The sequence below is a fragment of the Lates calcarifer genome, linkage group LG20 (assembly GCF_001640805.2).
Source record: "Lates calcarifer isolate ASB-BC8 linkage group LG20, TLL_Latcal_v3, whole genome shotgun sequence".
In the NCBI taxonomy this organism is placed as follows: domain Eukaryota; kingdom Metazoa; phylum Chordata; class Actinopteri; family Centropomidae; genus Lates; species Lates calcarifer.
In genome coordinates, this window is record NC_066852.1 from 19,896,873 (window position 1) to 19,917,822 (window position 20,950).

Genomic DNA, 20,950 nt, shown 5'->3' on the forward strand with positions numbered 1-20,950 from the left:
CCCTCTTTTTTCCTCTCCCACTAATCATTGTCTGGAGGAGGGGTCTGACCCCTAGGCTGGGAACCACTGCACTGGTCTACTGAACTGTTTAAAAAATAATTACATTCTGCTTACACATGGTTAATATCATGTATAATAATGTATCAGTCATGGGGGGTATTTTACTTCACAACCACCACACAACACATAAGTACATTAATGTAATTTATATATAATAGCATGTATGTATGAGCAACGATACAGCAAATTAGGAAACTATCTCCAACATAACATACAATATACTGTAATAATAAACCATGAACATTGAATAATCACATTATAAACTGATACAAGTAGAAATATATTTATTTCAATATTAATCCAATATGTATATTTATTCTATTAATTAGAAATTCCTTAAAATTGTAATGGTGTTATTAAAAAAAATTGGCAACTACTTTTGTTAGAGGCATTTGGTGTTTAGGATATTGAAATAAAAAGATCCTTCATATGATCCTGTTGGATTCTGACAAGTTGTAGTAGGTTCAAACACAATTCAAAACCCCTGATCACACATTAAAGTCTCATCTTCACATACTAAAACAAGACAAAACTAACAACAGACCTACACTGGGCAGAGATGATCAAGTACATTCAGGATGAATGTCAAGCTGACGGCTAATCCATCATCAAAGTGGAACGGACTCAAAATGAACTGTAGGTAAATTAGACAATACAAACTGCTTCATTACAATAAAAAAAATACAGGATAGTTACTAACTTCGTTTTTTCTGCCCTTCAGTGATCATTCATTGTGCTGATAGTAAATGCTACAAGTGTTAAAGTGTGTTAAAGTGTTACTGTTCACAGTAAAGTGAAAAAACCTGGCATACTGTAAGTCATACAGTAGCTTTAGGCATTGTGTTACTTCATGTACAATCATTCATGGCAAAAGCTCTGCACTGTGTTGTATATTCTTGAGTATGTTTACATGTTAAGGATGCAAACCTAATAAAAGGTTAAAAGGTCACATAATAATGCTGAACATAAATGTAAGAGCTTAAATGGGAATAAATAATTACCTTTATGAAAATAAGTTGTTCTCTACAGTGAGCTACATGAAACTTCTGACACCATTATTGAAATGTAAAATGTATTAAGGCAAAACCGGATATATTCCAGTGCCGCTTGCAAATGTTGATTTATGCAAAAACTTGTAGTTGAAATGGTCTCTCTTCTCTCTGGTCCAAATGGTCAAGGAAACAACCGATTTGTTGTCTGGAAAGCAGCAGGACGTCCTCAAAGGAGATAATTCTGAAAAAAAAAAAAAAAAGACATATACTCCAGTCAGAAGATCATCAGTTATTAATGTCATTTCTTTCTTCCTCTGCTTTGACTCTGTCATGTTTCTGCATTCTGCATAGTGTCACATGTGAAATCAGCATTCCTCTCCTCCTCTATGACTCACCTGTAGCACAACAGCAGCCACCACAGCCAGGACGGCCAAGAGCGCCATCCGCCCGACCCAGCCAAGGTCAACGGTCTTCAAGATGAAGAAGCGCGCCCAGCCCAGTTTCTTGGGTGTGTGAGGCGGATACCGCATGCTGTTCACCCCCTCCATCTTCAGCTGTTTGATGAGACAACTACGCAGGTGGCTCAGCTGGTCGAAGCTGAACTTGCCGTGGTAGCAACCCATGCCACTGTTCCCTGTAAAAGAAAAACAGAGGATGGTTTGACTGCATGGACAAATAATAGTCTCTAGTTTGATGAAAATAAATTGGTGCCAGTAACATTAAGTTACTGAAAGATAAAAAGGACCCATCTGTTCCTGAGTTAAGGCATTGAAAAGTGGCCAGAAAAATGTTTTTGCAGAGCATTATGATGTCAAAGTGAAGTTGACCTTTGACCTTTTGGATAGAAAATGTCATCATTTTATCCTGTTAGATATTTGTGTTAAATTATGTCACAACTGGTGTATGAATTCTTGAGTTATGGCTATGGTTATGGCATAACTCACAGTGACCTTTGACTACCTAACAGTTAATCCTTGAGTGCAAGTGAAAGTTTGTGCCAAATTTGAAGGAATTCCCTCAAGAAATTTCCCCCGGGCACAGCTCTTGTCGGCATAAAGAGGCATAAAAAGGAGCTAGAGAGAGAAACTCCATTCCTCGAAAGTTGCCGAAGTTACAGAAATAGTCGGACATAGACCTCCCTGTTGGAAAGGTATGGGGCATGGGGGGTTTCCAAAGCAATGCAACCATCCAACAAGGATTTTGTATAAGCCGTCTTAATACCCCTATGCTTGGCCTACGTGCTTCCCTCACTTGGTCAAGTAAGATGTGCCAGTTTCCTCATTTACACCCCTGTCCTTCAGAAAGTGAATTCACTAATGTGTGAATGAGCAAAGAGAGAGTGAGTGGACTCTTATTCATTGTACCATTTCCGCTGCGTAAACTCACCCACTCCTCCAAAAGGCAGAGAGCTGACAGAGTAGTGCACGAGGCAGTCGTTGGCCAGCAGTCCTCCACTGGAGGTCTCATCTACCATTCTCTTTATAACCTTTACAGGGAAAAGGAGAAAAACTGTTATACCCATCAGTCTGAATCTACACACTACATGTAGAGTTCTGCATCCATTAACTGCTTTGCCGTGCCTCTGTGTATGTCCCATGTCTGTTGTTAGATACCTTGTCATCTGATGTGAAGACGTAGAGGGCCAGAGGTTTCTCTCCCTTATTGATAAACTTGATCGCTTCGTCCAGGCCGCTGACCGACAAGATGGGGAGAAGAGGTCCAAATATCTCCTCCTGCATCACCTTCGCCTCCGGCTTCACGTCACGCAGAACTGTGGGGGCTAAACACAACACAGAAACACTATTTATTATTCATGTTCTTCATTGTTTAACACATGTAAATAAGGAAAAGCATAAAAATGCTCCCACTAGATGACTTTGATAGTGAAGTGAATCATAAAATCAGGCAGATCAATTCTAATTGATTCTCATCTTGGTGGATGTTTTACCTATGTAGCAGTCTGACTCATCATTCTCTCCTCCCACAGCGATGGTGCTGTCCTCCAACATGGCCATTATCCTCTTGAAATGGCGCTGGTTGATGATGCGTCCATAGTCAGTGCAGGTCTTTGGGTTGTCTGTGTAGAACTCCTGCCAGAGGAAACAATTGCTATATTACATAAATATTCTTGTGAAAACCGGGTAAATGACAATGAATTAACAGAAGAAACAGCCCCTTAAATCAATAATTGTTTTGACTAACTTAGGTTTTAAGTTTTCCTCTAGAATAACATGAAGACATGTAGACTTTCTGATACTACAGGTTACGGCTCTCAGTCATGACTCTTTTGTACAGAAACCCTAAGTGTTTAAAGTTTACAGTGACATAAATCAATCATTACTTTTCCTTAGGGCTGTGTTTTTAGGCCTTCTGTACCTTAATGGACTTCTTGATCTCTTCGATGACCCGGTCCTGGATGCTTGGCTCGCAAAGGATGTAGTCTGGGGCGATGCAGGTCTGACCACAGTTAGTGTACTTTCCCCAGGCGACACGTCTATACAAAAGGAGAGGAGTTAAAAGGCAGATTTTAGTAAGCAACAGCTACAGTGTAAGATAGACTGGATGGAAAGGAGATGTTATTTAAAAGAATATGTTGCACAAGGAAACATATCTTAACATTGCTCTGACCTGCAGGCTATGCTTATGTCACAGTTCTTGTCAATGTAGCAGGGGCTCTTTCCGCCCAGTTCCAGGGTGACAGGTGTCAGGTTTTTGGCAGCAGCCTCCATGATCAGTTTGCCAACCACACTGTTGCCGGTGTAGAAGATGTGGTCGAACCGCTGGCGCAGCAGCTCCTGGGTCTCTGGCACTCCTCCGGTTACTACAGGGTAAAGCTCCTGACACACAGGTTAGGGACACACAGTCAGATATCACAAAGCTCCTGTGAAATTCATTTTTATTATAATATAGTTTCATTCTTTTGGGGGTTTGTAGATCATCTGCAGAGAAAACACAGATGAGAATAAAACTTATTTGCACACTAAAGCCAAGCCAACATTTTAGAGGGGCTACATCGTTGCATTTACAATGGAAGAGGTTATAAGTCTGGATGTTACAATGAGGTGCTATCAGAAAATGATGAGACTTACATATAGCTCCTTTAACTTTTCCTAACAGCAGCCTTTGTATACATTGCTACCCATTTAAGGTATATACTATAGTAAAGGTGAACAGTGCTCGCCTCAGAGCCAGCAGTAGTGTGGACTGTAAACATGGCCCAAAATCTGTGTTTTTATTCAAAGAAGAAACAATTCTACATCTACATTTGGCAAGTGACGAAGATGTGTATTGTCTGCTTGGAAACAACCATATTCTTACATTTTATGAACAACAATTCACTTTAATGAATCCTTGGATACATGTTATGCTGACGATGTGGTGATTCATCCTTACTTTGTCGATGTAAATTGGCAGCAGGTCCTCCATGGCCTTTGCAGTGTGAACACAGACCTCAGAGGGCTTAATCACAGCTGCATTACCTGCACAGGTAAACGACAAGAGAGAAACACACGGCACATAAAATTGTAGAATTGTAATTATGAGGGTTAGTTGGCGTGGCTGATTCTTTAAAGCAAGTGAATGAAACTTGAAGACTTTTTGAACAATGAAATGATAATCACATTCACTCCCTGACCTGAGAGTGTATTTCTGAGGTTATTACACAGTAAATGCCTACATTTAAAATCTTTAAATGTGTCAAATCTAATTAAGTCTGGTGACAGATGCCTTTGACTTACACGTCTGTTTACCTTTATCCTGAATCTGCCAATAAATCGAGGGAAAAGACTTGTTACCTACTAAGCAGATACAGCAGCATTCATGTAAGATCTGATAATGCTGGAGCAAAGGATAAAGTCCATGCTGTGCAAACACACAGGACACAGTTCTTTAAAATCTTTCATTCACCAGTGTTTGAGTCAAAACAGGTTTTATCCAAATGAAATACAAATGAACCGTCTACCTGCAGCTGCTCTCGTAGGCACTGTTATGTAAAACTATCACTGGGGACAAGTAACAAACAAAGATCCAGGCAAATAGAGAAAGAGACAAAAGACGTTAAAATACTGCAGTGTCATGCTAAACAGTCACAAGCAAACACTCCACACTGAGGTTAGCATCACAAAGTGATCAGAGCTGAGCCAAAACACAAGGTTTAGAGCACAGGGTGGCCATTTAGGGTAGACTTTGAGGCCAACATGAATTATTCATTGGAGCGGAGTGATTCACTCAGAGATTAACCTTGCCCTTTGAGCCAATCACTGATAGGGATAATGCACAGAGTTGAGACAAGTATGTTCACACATGCAAACTCACAAAGATACAACAAATACATAATACACATGTAGGAGGACACATGTTTTTTATGCTTATCTACTCTCTCATGACTGCAGAGTGAGAGTTCACAGAGTGGCCTCTGACCCACTATAATCAGAAGGTTGGGTAATGCCAGGATAAAAAGAAGGAACTAGAGTGGTTATGATCACAAGACCATGAAACTGAACAGGACTGAAAAATAAATGCTGTCATGCTGTCTTCCACAAATGAAGCAGTTGTAGTGGCGTCTACTGGTTTGTTATTTAACATGAAGACATTTTGGACCTGGTTCAAATCCCATATCAAACGTTTTGTCTCCCAGCTCTCTCTCCTAACATATTATCTCATTACCAGGTTGTAGGCACAGGTTGTGGACATTACTTAGGCTGATATTAAAAGCTGTAGTGTTCCTGCCTTTTCAGACAGTAAAGGTAAACCAGATAAGATTTGTTATGGGATTTGTATATCCCCTTTTAGCTTTGGTTCTTGAACTGGTTCTCTCTCTTGAAACCTTGATGCTATTCAGAGAACCAGCCCATGTTTCCACCTGTTTTGAGTGGAACCACTATAATTGTCATAAATGGAGGGGACATGGTACCTGCCAGTATTTGTACTGTTATTACAGATATTTGTCACTCACTGCATGTTCTTTTTTTCATGCGGTTTATCACACACCTTCTCTAATGTTGCCATCTCAATCCTTTCTTTCTAACCTGTACAAGTCCACTGTCCATTTCTACACATGCTGGCACAGCTTGCACTTTTTGTTTCCAGCTGGGAAACCGACTTTTCAGGTTCTGAACCAATTTATTTTTGGTGGAAATGCTCAGAATGGTACAAATGTAGGTACACAAACTGGAACAGGACCTGTACTTTGTTGGTGGGACAGGGGTATTAGTGGTGCCCCGCCTAGACTGATCACACTTACTCTGCAGTTTGACCCCTTGTGCTATTTTTGGGTAAGTATGAAAAGGCTGGCGGACACAAAGCTTGCATCAGTCTTTCAAAATTCAACTGAGACACTGTGCACAGACAGATCCCCTCTCAAAGTTCATCACAGGGGGATATGATGACGAAATCAGATCGAAATGTGAACGCTGACCTTGTTACATCAAACAATGCAGACACACCCACTGTCCTTTGACCCACTCATACTACAGTACCGGCAGCGATGGCTCCGATGAGCGGCTGGATGGTGACGGCCCAGGGGTAGTTCCAGGCCCCGATGATCAGCACCACTCCCAGCGGCTCTGGCTTGATGTAGACAGTGTCAGAGAGGGTCAGCAGGTTCTTCTCCACGGACCGAGGTGCTGCCCACTCCTTCAGCTTCCTGATGGCCAGGCTGATCTCCCCCTCCAGACCCAGAGTCTCATACAGCTGAGTTCCCACCTCGCTCTGGGGATGAAGGCAACAACACTCTTGTATTTTTGTCTTTTTTCAATGTATTTTTTCATTTTAAACTTTTAGAGAAATCAAGAAGTCTAACTCTCAAGCCATCCATTACTTTGGGCTCACCTTATTAAGATCCTTCTTGATGGCATCTGCGATCTCTTTCTGTCTCTCAGTGAACATCCGCTGTAGGTTCTTCAGCTGGCGGATGCGGTGCTCTAAAGATTTGGACCTGCCTGTTTCAAAGGCTCTCCTGGCACAAGCCACCGCCTGCTGCTCCTTGGACATCCTGGGAACAAAATCAAAAAGACAAGACAGTTTTAGCTTGACTCCAAATGACTCTATCCATCCAGAGTACCACTAGACCTAGCTGTGTATAAAGCTGGCAGTAAAATGTGAATTAAACAACAACTGCTTTGATAACTGATTCTGTTTCTGTAATTTTTCAAGGAACATTGTTTAGCCCCAGCTTCCCAAATGTGAGCACCTGCTGCTTTGCTCTGTTTCATATAACTGTGAACTGAATATCTTTGGGTTATGTGCTGTTGATGAATAAAACAAGAAATTTTAAAATGTAACCTTTTGCCCTAGGATGTTGCACTGTTTTTGGCAGCAGCAGAGTGGGAGGTAGACAAGACGACATCTTCAAAATGTTTTGTTCCACCAACGATTCAAAACTCAGTTTACTGTAATAAAAGACAAGAAAACCTGAAATATTCATATTTGAGAAGCTGGAACCAGATAATCTTAGCAGTTTTTCTAAAGATGACTCATCAATTATCAAAAATATTTGCAGATTACTTTGCTATTGACTGACTAATCGATTGATTGTTGCAACTCTAATCAGAAATAACTGACAAATGAGCAGGCTATTATTACTTTTGATATTTGATTATTTTGTATAATAGGCTACTTCTATTTGAGTGAAATGCAGTAAAATGCATGGTTTTTACTCGTAGGTGTATTTTTAAGTTGTGGCACTAATAATTTTAGTTAAGTAGAGGATCTAAATACTTCTTCCACCACTGAAAATATGTATTACTGTGTAATAAAAGCGGTTAAAGCAGTGTCTGAGTGTAACCACTTCACCTAATAACCTCTCTTTATGGAGCTACAGTGGGATTGAATGACTCTCCTGCTGTTGTCTGTGCTGTAAAAGGAAACCAGCATGAGAGTGGCAGGTACTGGGTCAGAGTTAAATGTGCAGTAATGAGAAACTACAGAGTGGCAGTTTACACAAAACACACAACAAACCGTTACGAGTTTACCCGACAGGCATCACATTTACGACACAGGTATATAACATATATATAAAAGATGGTATATAAGATTTTCATGACTTTGTAACTATAACTTAGATTAGCTATCTTGAAGTTGTTGTACTGCGTCTTATTAATCTGTGGAGCAGTTTTCTTATCGGACTTTTCTTCTTTTTTCTTCTTTTTTTTTGCAAATTGTGTTTATCCGGTCGTTTCGTGACCTCTCCACTGTTCCGCTGGTCGCTGTTTGTCTATTCGCCGTTTGGTCAAATGTCTGAAACGAGAGACGCTGCCCAGGTTGTTTTTATTTTATTCCTACCTGAATAATCTCTGTTCGGGTTAATCTCAGGAGAATTTCCCTCTCGGTCCTGCCGGTGAAGGAGCTTGGACGATGATAGCAACCGAGCAACGCAGCTGCTGCTCTGCTTCGCCGTTAGGTCACACCCCCACAGGGGCAGGACCAAACCGACCCGGGTTAGTTTTTAGCCGCTAGGGCTGCACGGATGGAGAAAAGTTACTGGTAACAGATGCTAAGTATGAGTTACTATGCAGAGTTTAGTTAAGATGCTACACGACCACAGGGGGATGCAAACTGATCCCAAACAGAAAGAAAACGACCTCAAAGACGCTTAAAACTGCCAAATAAGAGACACACACGACTTCATAGAGAAGAAACACCACCATATACACTCATAACAAGCACAAAAATGACCATAAAGAAAAACAAAATGACTCAACATAATCAACAAAACTCACAACATAGATACAAAACAACCACAATGAGAAAGAAATGACACTTAACTGTCCAATACTCTGTAAAACTAATGGTGTTCCCATCAGCCACAGCTGTACTTAGTGTTTTAGTGAAGAAGTACTCAGATACTTTGCCTCAGTGAAAGTATGAATACCACACTGTGAAAATACTCCATTACAAGTAAAAGTCATGTGTTACTTAAAGTATTAAGAGTAATAATTTCCATAAATTGCCCACTTCCTGTTCAGACTTTGGTTCCATATAAGATGGGTTCTCAAACTGGGCCTGAACTTCGCTATCCCATAACAAACCACAGTGCATAAGTAAACCCAAAAAAAGTACAGTAAAAAGTATTTTTGTATTATTATGATATCACACGTGGAGGTTATTCAGTCCTCTGTTGTGGATGCGTTCATCTTTTATAAAATGCCAGTAGTCACACTTCAGCTTTAGATCTCAGCACCATGTGATACTCCCTGACATAATGAATGAGTCTGGAAATCTAGGAATAATGTTCTTGTTAAGGAATGAAATCCCGTCATCCATCCGGCCGGGTCCAAGTTCAGGAGAAGCAGGGCTGAAGTCCAAAGTAAAACCTGAGTCCAGAAGGTTTTCCTTATTAATTTGAGCACTGAAGATAAAGTCGACCAGCACCACATACCACACTGTTTATAGCTTATGATAGTTTGTAGCATATGTTCCTTATTGGGCCTCTATAAAAACATAGAAAAACACAACCAAACACAAACATAAATCTCATTCTTGGGAAAGAGGGATCTGATAGATTCCTTTGTGTTGTGCATGTTCTGTCAACCTTAACCCTGGTGCTGAGAATAGTGAACTCCCTCCTTCACAGTTTTAGCCTTCATAGTTGTGAATTACATTACATTTTAATGCACATGAAGGTGTACACTAATTAGAAACACATGAACAAATGAATTTGATAGAACAGCACATGGCCTAAAACTACACTTCTCTTCTTCATGTGTTCTGCTCTGCTCTCCTGCTTTCTGTGCTTTCATCCAAAGTCAAGCTTAAGTCAACTAACCACTCACACTGACCTGCTAGATCTCAGTGCCGTAAATGTAAAGTGTATCTTTTCCTTCTGTGCCGTAATATCTATTTATTTTGTAACTATAGCCGCACTAAATCATCTGGATTTCCCTCTCTCCCTACAGTCTGATGTGCTTTCATCCACAGCCAAACTGGAATCACACTCAGCTTCTACCTTTCAGATCCAGAGAGGCCTTTTTTTTTTCTTTACAGCACGGGACAACACAGGCGAGGAGCAACCCCGTCACCTAGGCCACGCAGCAGCGCATGGACCCGGCCCAGAAATCTCTCAGGTTGACAGGAAATGTGGATGGAGTTTCCACATCAAACGGCGGGCTGAGGAATTGTGTTTGTGTATTGCCAAGGAAGGAGCGAGGATGTCGGTGAAGGGAGAGGAGGGCAGAGCGTCATTCACACCTGAGTGTCGATCCTGATTTCTTAGAGAGGAGTGTGGACACAGAAGACCAGCGTTTCTCTGTGTGCACACCTGAGTTTGTGAGGTATAAACTGAAGCATTCAGACACACAGAGAGAGTGAGGGAGAGAAGGACAGTTTGTGTATTGTGTATCGTGTGTGTGTGTTTTTTTTTTTTTTTTTTTTTACTGAGAGGTCAGGAATACAGTTTGGGCTGCAGAGCAAACCAGAGACTGAAATGAGATGAGGGGCGTCACTGCATGAGCAAAGAGTGTGTGAGAATAAAAGATGAAATGTCTAAAACGCAGCTATTTGTGATTCGACCTTTGACATTTGAGTAGAAGTTGTTATTATCAAAGCAAAATAAGTCAAAATCTCATTCAGACCCTTAAGTAAACCAAAAAAATGGGTCTAAAACATGTTAGCTCTTAATTGACAGTTTGGTTTGGCAGGCAATATTATTTTTTCTCTCATATATAAGTATATGACTGACTAATATATAGGAATCTTGAGAAGACAGGGCCTAGAAGAGCCTCCAGACCAGCTGAAATATTCTGCTGGTCTGGAGCTTTAGTAAAGAGATGAACGGCATTTTTCTAAAACATAGTCCCTCATTTGGTGTTTGGATGATGGTGGAGGAGAACGCTGTCTAACATTATGCTACAAATTAATTTCCCAGTCCCAGTGACTGTGAAGGCCTCAGCATACAAGATGATTCAGAGATGACACATGTCCTGTGTGGCAAACTTTTTCCTTTAATTTGTCAGCTTCACCACACTGTACTAGTGCTGCTTATGTAAAGAAACAACACTGGGTTGCAAAGACTATCAAAAATATAAGACAATATAAAAACAAATCATGTTAGTATTCTATACCAAAAGTAGCCTTGTATATAATATATAATGTTAATAATCAGCTTTCATATAGAAGAGAAATTGTTTCCTAGAGGACTTCACTGAGCCTCATTTATTGAGTTTACATTAACTGTAAAGGCATGGGGAAATACTGCACTCAAATTTGATATTAATTTATTATGTATTATTATATATTGGACTTGGAAAGTAAATAGTAATAATTCTAACAGAAGGTTTATGAAACTGTCTAGATAGATGACTGTGACTGCTATAATACCATTATTACATCATTACAATTTCATTTATATTTTTGCTCTGAAGATTTCTATGCCAAAAATAAAATACTGCATCAGTGTACTGATTGAACTATATTTAATAAACGCTCCAATGCTGCCACCTACTGATTATTTTCATCTCTAACGCTCCTTGTTCCACCAGATCAACAAATACTGCAAATATTTGACCTTAAACATACTGAGAGCAAACGAGGTCTAAGAATTTATAATAAATTCATCACATCACGTCACATATTATTGTGTTACAAACTTAAAAATGCCACAGGATCTCATAGATTTGAGGCTGGAGTTGAGCTACTTAAAACTAAAATAATAATAATAATAATAATAAAAAAAATCTTTGTTGGAGGTCAGAGGTCACAGATGTCACTTTGTCGCTCTGGAGGCATGTGACCCGGTTTCGACTGCCCCATCTGTTGCTGGTATCGACATATTGTTGTCTTGACATGAGTCATGTGACTGCCAGCAGCAGTTTAAGTTATGATCTTGACGGTCCATTGTTGAGGGGAGTAGGAGTCAATGTGGAATACTTCACTGCTCATCAAGGTTAATGTCCCATCTGCAGTGAGCTCCTGGACTACATCACGTGCTCTCCATGTGACCATCTATTGACAAAAATATAGCGATGTCATAATAATTATTTAAAATATAAATTTAAAACAAAAGATAGACGCCATTTACACACAATTTAATCCAGCCTAATTTTATACCTGTCTTAGTTTTTTCGCTTTCTGCGCCATACATATGTCTGGACATTTAAATTCAGTTCTTAATGGCCAATAACACCGTGAGTCTGGCACTACTGTTTGGGGGAGGACATGCATTGGACTGTGCGTTATCCGGTGTTTTGATGTCTCGATCGGTGGAAGCGCAACCGACCAGGAAGGAGAAAAAGTAGCCCAGTTTGTCACCTCGGCACATTATGGCTGACTGAAGCCTCACACTTCGACAGCTCTTTCAATACACTTCCACCATCCGCGTAGTGTGTTTCTTTCCTTTTCTGACGCGCACCAGGAGGCAGCGAGCTGTGGAGGAGAGGATGTTGCACAGACTGAGGTGTCAGAAAAGTCTGATTTGTTGCTTTACCTGGCCATGTCGTGTGGATCCAGGTGTGTTCTTTTACTTTTTAGTTTTATGAGAACAGAAGGGAAATAAATAAATGAATAAATTTCAAATTATAACTGCTGTAAACCTGCTGCTTCTCCATCTCAACTGCACATCCAACACTCCTGAGTGCGGATTTTTACATTGAACAAATGTCATGTTGTCATTTTTGCACTCTTCTGTTTCCCCACATGCGATTTAAGGCGTCAAATCATTTTAGATGCAGAGATTTAGTGGAGGACCTGACTATCCTGCACAGGCCAGGACAAGCTCCGTCGAGGCTAAACGGGCACATTAACGGGTCCTCGAGGATCAAACAGACACCTATTAGCTGGACAGCCGTTAACTGGTGAATGATACATCAAAGGCACGCGCTTGTGAGGCTTGACAATAACCACTGAGATGTGCAGGAGGGCGGGGTGACGGGGAGGGGGGGGTATAAAAACCTGTGGATGCAAGAATGTTCACCAGAGTCAAGGAGACACATCACGGACACACCTGAGGAAACATACTCTTGAACTCTGTAAGGAAACTAAAATGGCACTCGGGTTGGATTTTATTGGCGGTAACGTTTCTGAGATGAACTCGTTTTACTCGGGACATTACTGGTCCGCTACAGGCCTGGATATGAACAACAACGACGATTACGCACAGGACTCCAGCAGAGGTGAGTGACTGAAAACCTTATTTTAAAACTTTAGCTGGCAGTTTTGTGTTCCTTCAGTGTGTTTAATTCTGATTCAGAGACCATAAAAGCTCATTAATCATGTTGTCCTCTGTCTGTAGTGCATCACGAGGCTCCCAACAGGACGCGCTCGGACACCCACCGCCGCAGGAAGCGCACTATTTTCAGCAAGGCGCAAGTGAGCGAGCTGGAGAGGGCCTTCTCTGTCACACAGTACCCGGACATTAAGATGAAGGAGTCTCTGGCCTCCATAACCGGGCTACCGGAGTCTAAAATTCAGGTAAAACACGTGCACCACAGGCTTTTTTCCCGTGCGTAATTTTTGGATTCAACGTTGCCAGTGTTGCGTGAAAATAACCTTCATTCATTGTTTTCTACAGGTCTGGTTTCAAAATCGGCGCGCACGATATTTCAAGAGCAAGAAGCCAACCAGAGAAGTCCCCAGGCCCTCCGCAGAGTACCTCCATCCTCAGTTCACCTACACCCCTGCTACCTGTCCATCACCGCCCCTGCTGCTTCCTGCTTTCTCTCCCACCCCCATACCGTCCCCACCAGGCTACCCTGCTCCGAGTTTACCTCAGTCCACCAGGCTCTCAACCATCCTGGGGGGTCCTACATCCCCTGTCGAGGCCGACCAAGCTTCATTCTGCTCCTCGTATGGACCAGGAGTTCCTCAAGACCTCCACTACCACCAGACCCCGGACTTTACAGATTACAGCCATGGCGTGTTTCCGCACTGTGAATGGGATCTGACAAAGGACTTTGAGGCTTTCCTCGGGGACGCGCAGGGGTCCCAGCCTGTGGGCAGTCGCTGCGCTGCAGTCGCACATCCTGGATCCAAGGAGAGCGTGCAGAGTCCACTGGACCACCAGGACCACATCTCCAGCACCGACGAGTCCATGGACGACCTGTCTGACCTGTGCCTCCAGGATTTGGGCGACTTCAATCTGTCGGATTTGGACATTTCTGCGGCAATGATTGATTATCTTTTGAGCTGATTGATAAAAGATGAAAGATATTTGGATGAAAGTTGAATATTTAAGACCACATTGTAAATAGGCTTCGTTATAGTAGAGTATTTATCGTGAGACTGCCTCGAAGAAAGAACTAGTTGTGAATAAACTATAGAACTATTCAGATATTATTATTTACACTGTAGAGTTTTACACGAACAAATAAAAAATACAAATACTATCACAGTACTGCTTTCTGTGTGTATCTTTATAAGACGTAATAACCGCCTGTCGTCACGTGGCGCCGTGGCTTAGTTGGTTAAAGCGCCTGTCTAGTAAACAGGAGATCCTGGGTTCGAATCCCAGCGGTGCCTTTTTTTTTCTGCGCACAAATGCGATTTTTCATGGATTATATGAACGGGGTAACTACCACACAGCGTGGATACACTTGAGTAGACTGTAACCCCCCTTTAAAAACACTTTCCTGATGGTACAGCGGTAACATATGAGATCTTTTACACTGGAAACCGGAAGCGATCTCAGCAGCCATTTCCATCTCCTCCACAGCAAGTTTAACTGTGTCTTAACTAAATCGACGTCAACACGTTACGGTTTCTATTCAGGCAGGACGAATGATGCTTCATCAATGCAAAAAAAAAAAAAAAAAAAAAAACAGTGATAAAAAGCTGTTGTGCAGGATGTCGTGTACATTAGATATAGACAAATATAAAATGATATTCATGTATAAAAATCCCTTAATTTAATGAACTCATTAATTGTCTGCAGCCTTTTGTCCAGCAGATGGTGCACTTCTCTTAAGAGAACCACTCTCAGCTGAGGGGGTTATGTTACCTGAGATTCTTGTATGGATGCAGGTGAATAAATAAACCAGCAGAGGCCAGTGTGTTCATGTACTGGTGTGTGTCCGAGAAAAATCACTGTGTGTGTGCTGCCTCCACCATTTGGACAAGAAGGACATTAAACCACTCGCAAAACTTAAGTCTGAAGTTTATTTAGTTTTGCAGTGTATCCACCTAAATATAGAGGGGGCATGAGAAGGGTATTTATCATGAATAAAATGCTTCAACAACAAAAATAACAGAGGTAATTATAGGTTCATACTGTAATTACTTTAAGACTTGTCAGACAGAGATGTACTTAAAACAAAGAGTGGATTTCTCTTTATTTCCTCCAAACTACAGACATAGTCAGCTGGCTTATCTCTTCTCTGCCCTTGATTCATCGGGTGTTGCCTCTTGCTTGCAGCCCAACCAGTATTTTGCAATGGATCGTGGGTATGGAGGGTTGACAGTGTCCACACGTTTTGCCTGCAGATTGACTCTATAGTATTTATCTGCCATCATAAAAAAGAAAAGAAACACACAAACCAGCTGTTAAAGGAGGAAGCTTGAAGAGTATATTCATTTTTGTAATTGTTTTTACCAGAATTTTGCCTCAGTTTTCTATTTCTCTTGAAACACAGTTCAACTTAAGCACAAAATTGACTCCACTTTTCATACCTCTCTTGAAGAAATACACATTTTGAACAGGAGTGCTCGTGTACTCTGGTGTGGTGCTCTCATCAGTGATGGTGCCGTAGTCGCTGTAGTCGAGCCAGTCGTCAAAACCCCACAAATCATCAAAAACCAGGGAGCGACTCTGGCGTCCTCGCTGTCCACGTCTCTTGCTGGGCCTCCTCCTCTTACTGCCGCGCCTCCTCGTGGGTGGAGGAGAGGATGGCGTGGGCTTGGGACTGAGGTACACTCGTCCTACCATAGCAGCATCTACAGGAGGCCTGATGCCCTGCCAGTCTCTACTGATGAGACGAGGGCCTGTGTCATGACTGCTGACTGAATGAGGAAGAGGGAGGAAAAGAGACTGGACTGAGACATAAGACATGAGAGATGATTAGAGACATACACAAATACTTGTGTATTAAATATCTAGAATTAAGCATTTATTTACATCCAGTCTAGTCTGTCCATCCTAATTATTCTACAGAGACCGCTAACTGCTTTTTATGAAGCAGCTTAAAGGTGCTATTGGTAAGTTTCCTCTGCCACCAAGCAGGGTTTCTTGCTGGGAGCAGGTCCTCAGCCACCATTGCATTTATAATATAAGAAGTTAGAACATCCTCTCTGAGCAGCGTTTGTGATGAGAGGAGTTGGGCTTAGCTCGTTAGCATGCTAACCTCAGTTGAGGAAAAGAAGAGATAGAATTAGAGGTAAAACATTGCCTTTGCTGTTGCAGTGATATGATCCTAAAATACTTTGCACAGACTGAATCAGGAGACTTTGAGCTTTCAAACACTGTATGATTTGTTAAAGTTCTATGAAGACTGAGACCAAAACACACCTAAAGTAGCGCTACCACGGTTAAAGAGTAAAACAGGTATCCCTCAGGGTTCTGTACTAGGCCCACTTCTCTTCAGTTTACATATAAATGAGAGTCATGTCAGAGAGCAGGTTTTCAGATATATGCAGGCCACACGGCCACATTTATATCCAGTAGAATTACAGTTTCTACCCAACTGTCAAATCATTTACAGTCCAGGACAGTATGGTTTGAAAACTCATGTCTTACACTTTTCTCTCAAGAATCTGCCTTTGGGAGAAGATAATGACTTATATTTGAAGACTAATAGAAAACACATTAAGCATGTTGTTCATAAGAAATTAAATATGTTAGGTTTTGATCATTTCATTGAGCTTTCCAAATGTAAACTGCAAAAGCCCACATAAACAGGCTCCTGAAGTGCTCAGTGACCTGGTGGCTCTGCTCCTCTCTTCTGGCTCAGTAACACGAAGTGGGAATTGTAATTTTGTAAATCCTCACTTGAATAAACATTTTAGTCTCAAAAGAGAGATAAGTCATTGTAATTTGTGTTTGTGTCTATGTATTTAATTGTTGAGTTTTATAAAAGTCAGTCTGAGGATGGGCTTTGTAAATTAGCTTAGGCTATAAATGCTGTGGTATGTGGCACTAGTTCATGCTATATACTTAAATAAATAAAAACAAGAAAACACACACAAGCACAACTGAGCCTTACAGGAGCTTCCGAAGAGCTCTGTGAAGAGATCCTCCCACGACTGGTCGCAGAACAGGTCTGTGTATCGCGTGAACAGCACAGACGGCGAGGACCTGCTCATGCTGACACACTCCTCATGGGAAGGCTGGTGCTTGAACTCATACTGGTAATACTTGTCCTCTGCAGAGAGAAATAAGCACACAGGCCTTTATTCACTGCAGGTATGGTGACATGTCACAGCAGGACAAACACAGGTGTGGACAATAAAACTGATTTCAGTTGCAGAGTCCTGACGTCGTTAATGTTATTAATGACACCTGTGCTTTTCGTAATGTGACGGATCAAAATATCTCCTGTTAAAAGAGATGAAAACTGACAACCCACATTTATTTTCATCAGTTTTTCAGGCAACCTGTAACTCTGTAGATGTCAGTTTTGCATACTAAGGTTTTCTGTGACTGCTGCTTGTTAAAATTTTAACATCTCTGCTCCTTGCCAAAAAGTTTGGGCATGAAATGATGAGACAAGGAAATGCCACTTTAGAGCAGAGGAAGGAGAAACTTAATTAGGTAAAAGTAGCAATATCACAGTGTAGAAATACTCTGTTACAAGTAAAATCCTGCATTTCAATTAGTAAGTAAAAGTACGTAAGTATTAGCATTACAGTATACTCAAAAAACTAAAATTAATTAAGTATTCATTATTCAGAATGGCTCATTTCAAAATCATATTGGATTATAACTGTGAATGTATCAATGTGTAAACACGATAATATTGATAGGTAGCTTCATCTATAACAATACATTATAATAATTTGTTGATGACTTTCTTATTTATTTGGTCTGGCAAAGTAACTACTGACTAGCTGTCAGATAAATGCAGTCAAGTGAAAAGTCTAATATTTGCCTCTTAAATGTTGTGAAAAAGAAATAGTGTAAAAAGGAATTAGTTGTACTACATTCACTGCCTCAGGGTCACGCAGGATCAAAGAGCCATCACAGTCAACACTGAGCACAACATTCTTTTCAACACTGAAAAACATCACACATCCCTTCATAAATACCTTTGAAAAAGTAGGCTTTCTCTCTGCCACGGTGGCTTGGTGCTGGCACAGCGAATGCAGCATTAATGTCATCTGGTATGCCGTCAAAGCCGACTGAAATGTCCCGCGGATAGTCCTCATCCAAGACGTCACCGTCAAACCTCCAGTATTTGTTCCCCTGAGACAGAATGAACACAAAGCCCGAAGCAGTGAGGTTTGATGCTACTGCTGTGAAACTCTCTGAAAACTGCAACATTGTTAATAAAGTGAATATGACAGTGTGCAGGTTTCAGTCTGTGAGAATGAACATTTTCATTATTAGATGTAATGTAATGTAGTCTAATATTGAGGAGCACGGCTCTCTGATGTGTTTCCATGCGGCAGAATCAGTTTCTACCTTAAAGATGTAGGATTTTCCCTGGCAGTTGATACGTGTGAAGGCGGCGTCAATGGGTCCTTTGATTCCCCACACATCCTGGATGAGTTTGGGGTAACCAGGAAGAATGGACTTGTCATCCAACTCAAAAAAATATTCACCTATAGGAGGAAAAGACAAGTCTCAGGTCAGTGTTACTGGACAATTCAGGAGCCTTGCAAGAAGGGTTTTGACTTGTGTGCATGTGCTGTGATCTATTTTATTTTTGTGATGTGTGAAGCATGGACCATGATGATAATCTGTAAATTAGGCCATTTTTCAGAGCTGCTCTGTACTACACTGTCCAGCTTTACCTCTGAATGCATAGGTCGACCCATTCTTCAGCTGCAGAAAAGCATCAAAAGGTCGACCGCTGCAGGACGCTGCATCAGGGTCTGCAGGTGTGGGCCCAGGTATGGTACTGAATGGGAGAGAGGCAGCTGTGTTGAACGTTGGCGCGACAGTTGTAGCAGGAGTTGTTGCCGTTACCGTCACATCCTCTCCTTCCTCGAAGGTGTCACCACGAGCAACTGAAGCAGAGAAGAAAGGATGTTTCAGACTTAATTCATTGAAATACAAATTGTTTATTCAGTGAAATGGTGATATTCTATTCTACCTTTTTTGGGGCAGACGGTGTCAAAGTCTTCACAGCAGCTTCCATAGTACACACACATGGAGTCACACTGACATTTACTCTGTGGATCGAAGGAGCCACAGCGACCAGCACACGACTCTGTGGAAACACAGTTTGTTTCAATGTGAAATGTCCTGCACTGATCTAGTAACCAGTGATGGAAGAAAGTCTCAGATCCTTTAATAAAAATAACAATACAACAATGTAAAATACTGCATTTAACATTTAAGTACTATCAGCATAAAGTACTTGAAGTATCAAAAGTAAAAGTACTCTCTCCACAGAGAAAAAGTACTATAACAGATTAACTTGTTACTGATACTGATTTATCAGTGTGTACTGGTCCAGATGGAGCTGGGGTACTGGTTATAAGGGTAACAGGAATAAATCTGAGGCTTGGGCCTCAAACAGTTACAGTATTTCAATGAAACCATGTGAGAAGTTTAAGAGGAAATGTCTGTTCCTCCAACTATAAGCACTGTTTTGGTCCCAAGTGGTCACAAGCCAAAAAGGTTGGAAATCACTCATTAAATCCTCAGCAATGTGTTGTATTTTATAAGTTTAGCATAGTTTCCTTCCATGTAAAATTTGAATCTGAAAATTAACTGGTAACTATATGTATTAGGTAGATGTAGTGTGGTAAAAAGTACAGCATCAGTATGCAGTAATATGAAATGGAGACTGTGCTTATATACAGTGCTTCAGTAAATGTACTAAAGTCCATTCCTGTTAGTAACAACCATTCAGATACATCAGTGTCATCACCAAGAACTGGGTTTACTTCTACAATACAAATTTTTTTTATGTACCTATATGTTTATTTGTTTATACTGAATGAACATATACTGAGAAATACAGTGTATTAAAACACTTTACAACATCACATTGTTTTCTTATGTCTAGATATACTGTATGGTAAAGTGCATGGCAAGATACTGCATTTTAAAAATATGAAAAAGTACAATATGTGACTGAAATAATAACAACAATAATAATAATGTACGGACATAAACATATTGTAACAGACTGTACTGCATTATTGTCTGTTTTTGATATTACTGACTATATCTGCATTCAACTATTCTGTGTATTTCCTGTGCTCAAGAGTCAATTCAATTCAATTCAATTTTATTTATATAGCGCCATATCACAACAAGAGTCATCTCAAGGCACTTTTCATATAGAGCAGGTCTAGACCGTACTCTTTAAAATAGGTATTTACAGAGAGAGACCCAACAAATCCCACCATGAGAAAGCACTAGGCGACAGTGGCAAGGAAAAACTTCCTTTTAAGAGGCAGAAACCTCGAGCAGAACCAGACTCAGGGTGGGCGGCCATCTGCCTCGACTGGATAAAAGATAAGTTGAATTAAAAAAGACAATCTGGAAAACTTACTTTCTGCAGCAAAGGTTGTGTCCAGCAGCAGGACGAGGCCCAGCAGAGCCACTGCTGGCTTCATGTCGACGCACAGAAAATATTCCACGTTTGAACAACAAACCAAAAATGTGGAATTTAAATTTGTCAGAGAGCTGTGCACTTTTCCACCTGTTTGCACCAGTGCGGTACAGTCAGATGAGTTCGAGCGGGGTGCCCTGGTTTGGGGTGCAGCATCGTGTGCAGATGATGATCAATAGTTATTCTGTCAGGAGCTGTTGACCCCGGGGCGTCTGTCGTCCTGATTGGTCAGTGCTTGGCTGTGATAAT

General features: G+C 41.0%; 2 protein-coding genes and 1 non-coding gene across 3 annotated transcripts; 1 reads left to right on the forward strand and 2 right to left on the reverse strand.

Annotated features, from left to right (window-relative positions):
• Positions 1–327: 327 nt before the first annotated feature.
• Positions 328–8,475, reverse strand: aldh3a2b (aldehyde dehydrogenase 3 family, member A2b). Its single transcript, XM_018692284.2, has 11 exons — positions 8,334–8,475; positions 6,882–7,044; positions 6,530–6,761; positions 4,446–4,531; positions 3,681–3,889; positions 3,429–3,546; positions 3,001–3,142; positions 2,666–2,832; positions 2,439–2,538; positions 1,448–1,686; positions 328–1,293 (listed from the first exon to the last, which is right to left on the reverse strand). The coding sequence occupies exons 2-11, from the start codon at positions 7,041–7,043 to the stop codon at positions 1,279–1,281; spliced, it is 1,470 nt and encodes a 489-aa protein (XP_018547800.1). The 5' UTR covers position 7,044; positions 8,334–8,475; the 3' UTR covers positions 328–1,278.
• A 5,952-nt stretch (positions 8,476–14,427) lies between these two features.
• trnat-agu (transfer RNA threonine (anticodon AGU)) lies at positions 14,428–14,501 on the forward strand. Its single transcript has one exon. It is a non-coding gene; the product is annotated as a tRNA-Thr (tRNA).
• A 622-nt stretch (positions 14,502–15,123) lies between these two features.
• Positions 15,124–20,866, reverse strand: vtnb (vitronectin b). Its single transcript, XM_018691815.2, has 8 exons — positions 20,642–20,866; positions 19,229–19,345; positions 18,927–19,142; positions 18,595–18,734; positions 18,219–18,375; positions 17,177–17,335; positions 15,648–15,977; positions 15,124–15,481 (listed from the first exon to the last, which is right to left on the reverse strand). Exons 1-8 carry the CDS (start codon positions 20,703–20,705, stop codon positions 15,345–15,347), a joined length of 1,320 nt encoding a protein of 439 aa, XP_018547331.1. The 5' UTR covers positions 20,706–20,866; the 3' UTR covers positions 15,124–15,344.
• Positions 20,867–20,950: the final 84 nt, after the last annotated feature.

What these genes read in the sequence shown, in the direction of transcription:
- aldh3a2b (XM_018692284.2), bottom strand. Translation starts at nt 7,043, where the DNA reads ATGTCCAAGGAGCAGCAGGCGGTGGCTTGTGCCAGGAGAGCCTTTGAA. An exon ending in CATCGGAGCCATCGCTGCCG is followed by an intron (nt 4,532 to 6,529) that starts GTACTGTAGTAT and finishes TTACCTGTGCAG; the next exon opens with GTAATGCAGCTGTGATTAAG. An exon ending in TGAGTCAGACTGCTACATAG is followed by an intron (nt 2,833 to 3,000) that starts GTAAAACATCCA and finishes TGTTGTGTTTAG; the next exon opens with CCCCCACAGTTCTGCGTGAC.
- vtnb (XM_018691815.2), bottom strand. Translation starts at nt 20,705, where the DNA reads ATGAAGCCAGCAGTGGCTCTGCTGGGCCTCGTCCTGCTGCTGGACACA. An exon ending in CACAACCTTTGCTGCAGAAA is followed by an intron (nt 19,346 to 20,641) that starts GTAAGTTTTCCA and finishes GTGTTTCCACAG; the next exon opens with AGTCGTGTGCTGGTCGCTGT. An exon ending in CACCGTCTGCCCCAAAAAAG is followed by an intron (nt 19,143 to 19,228) that starts GTAGAATAGAAT and finishes TCTCTGCTTCAG; the next exon opens with TTGCTCGTGGTGACACCTTC.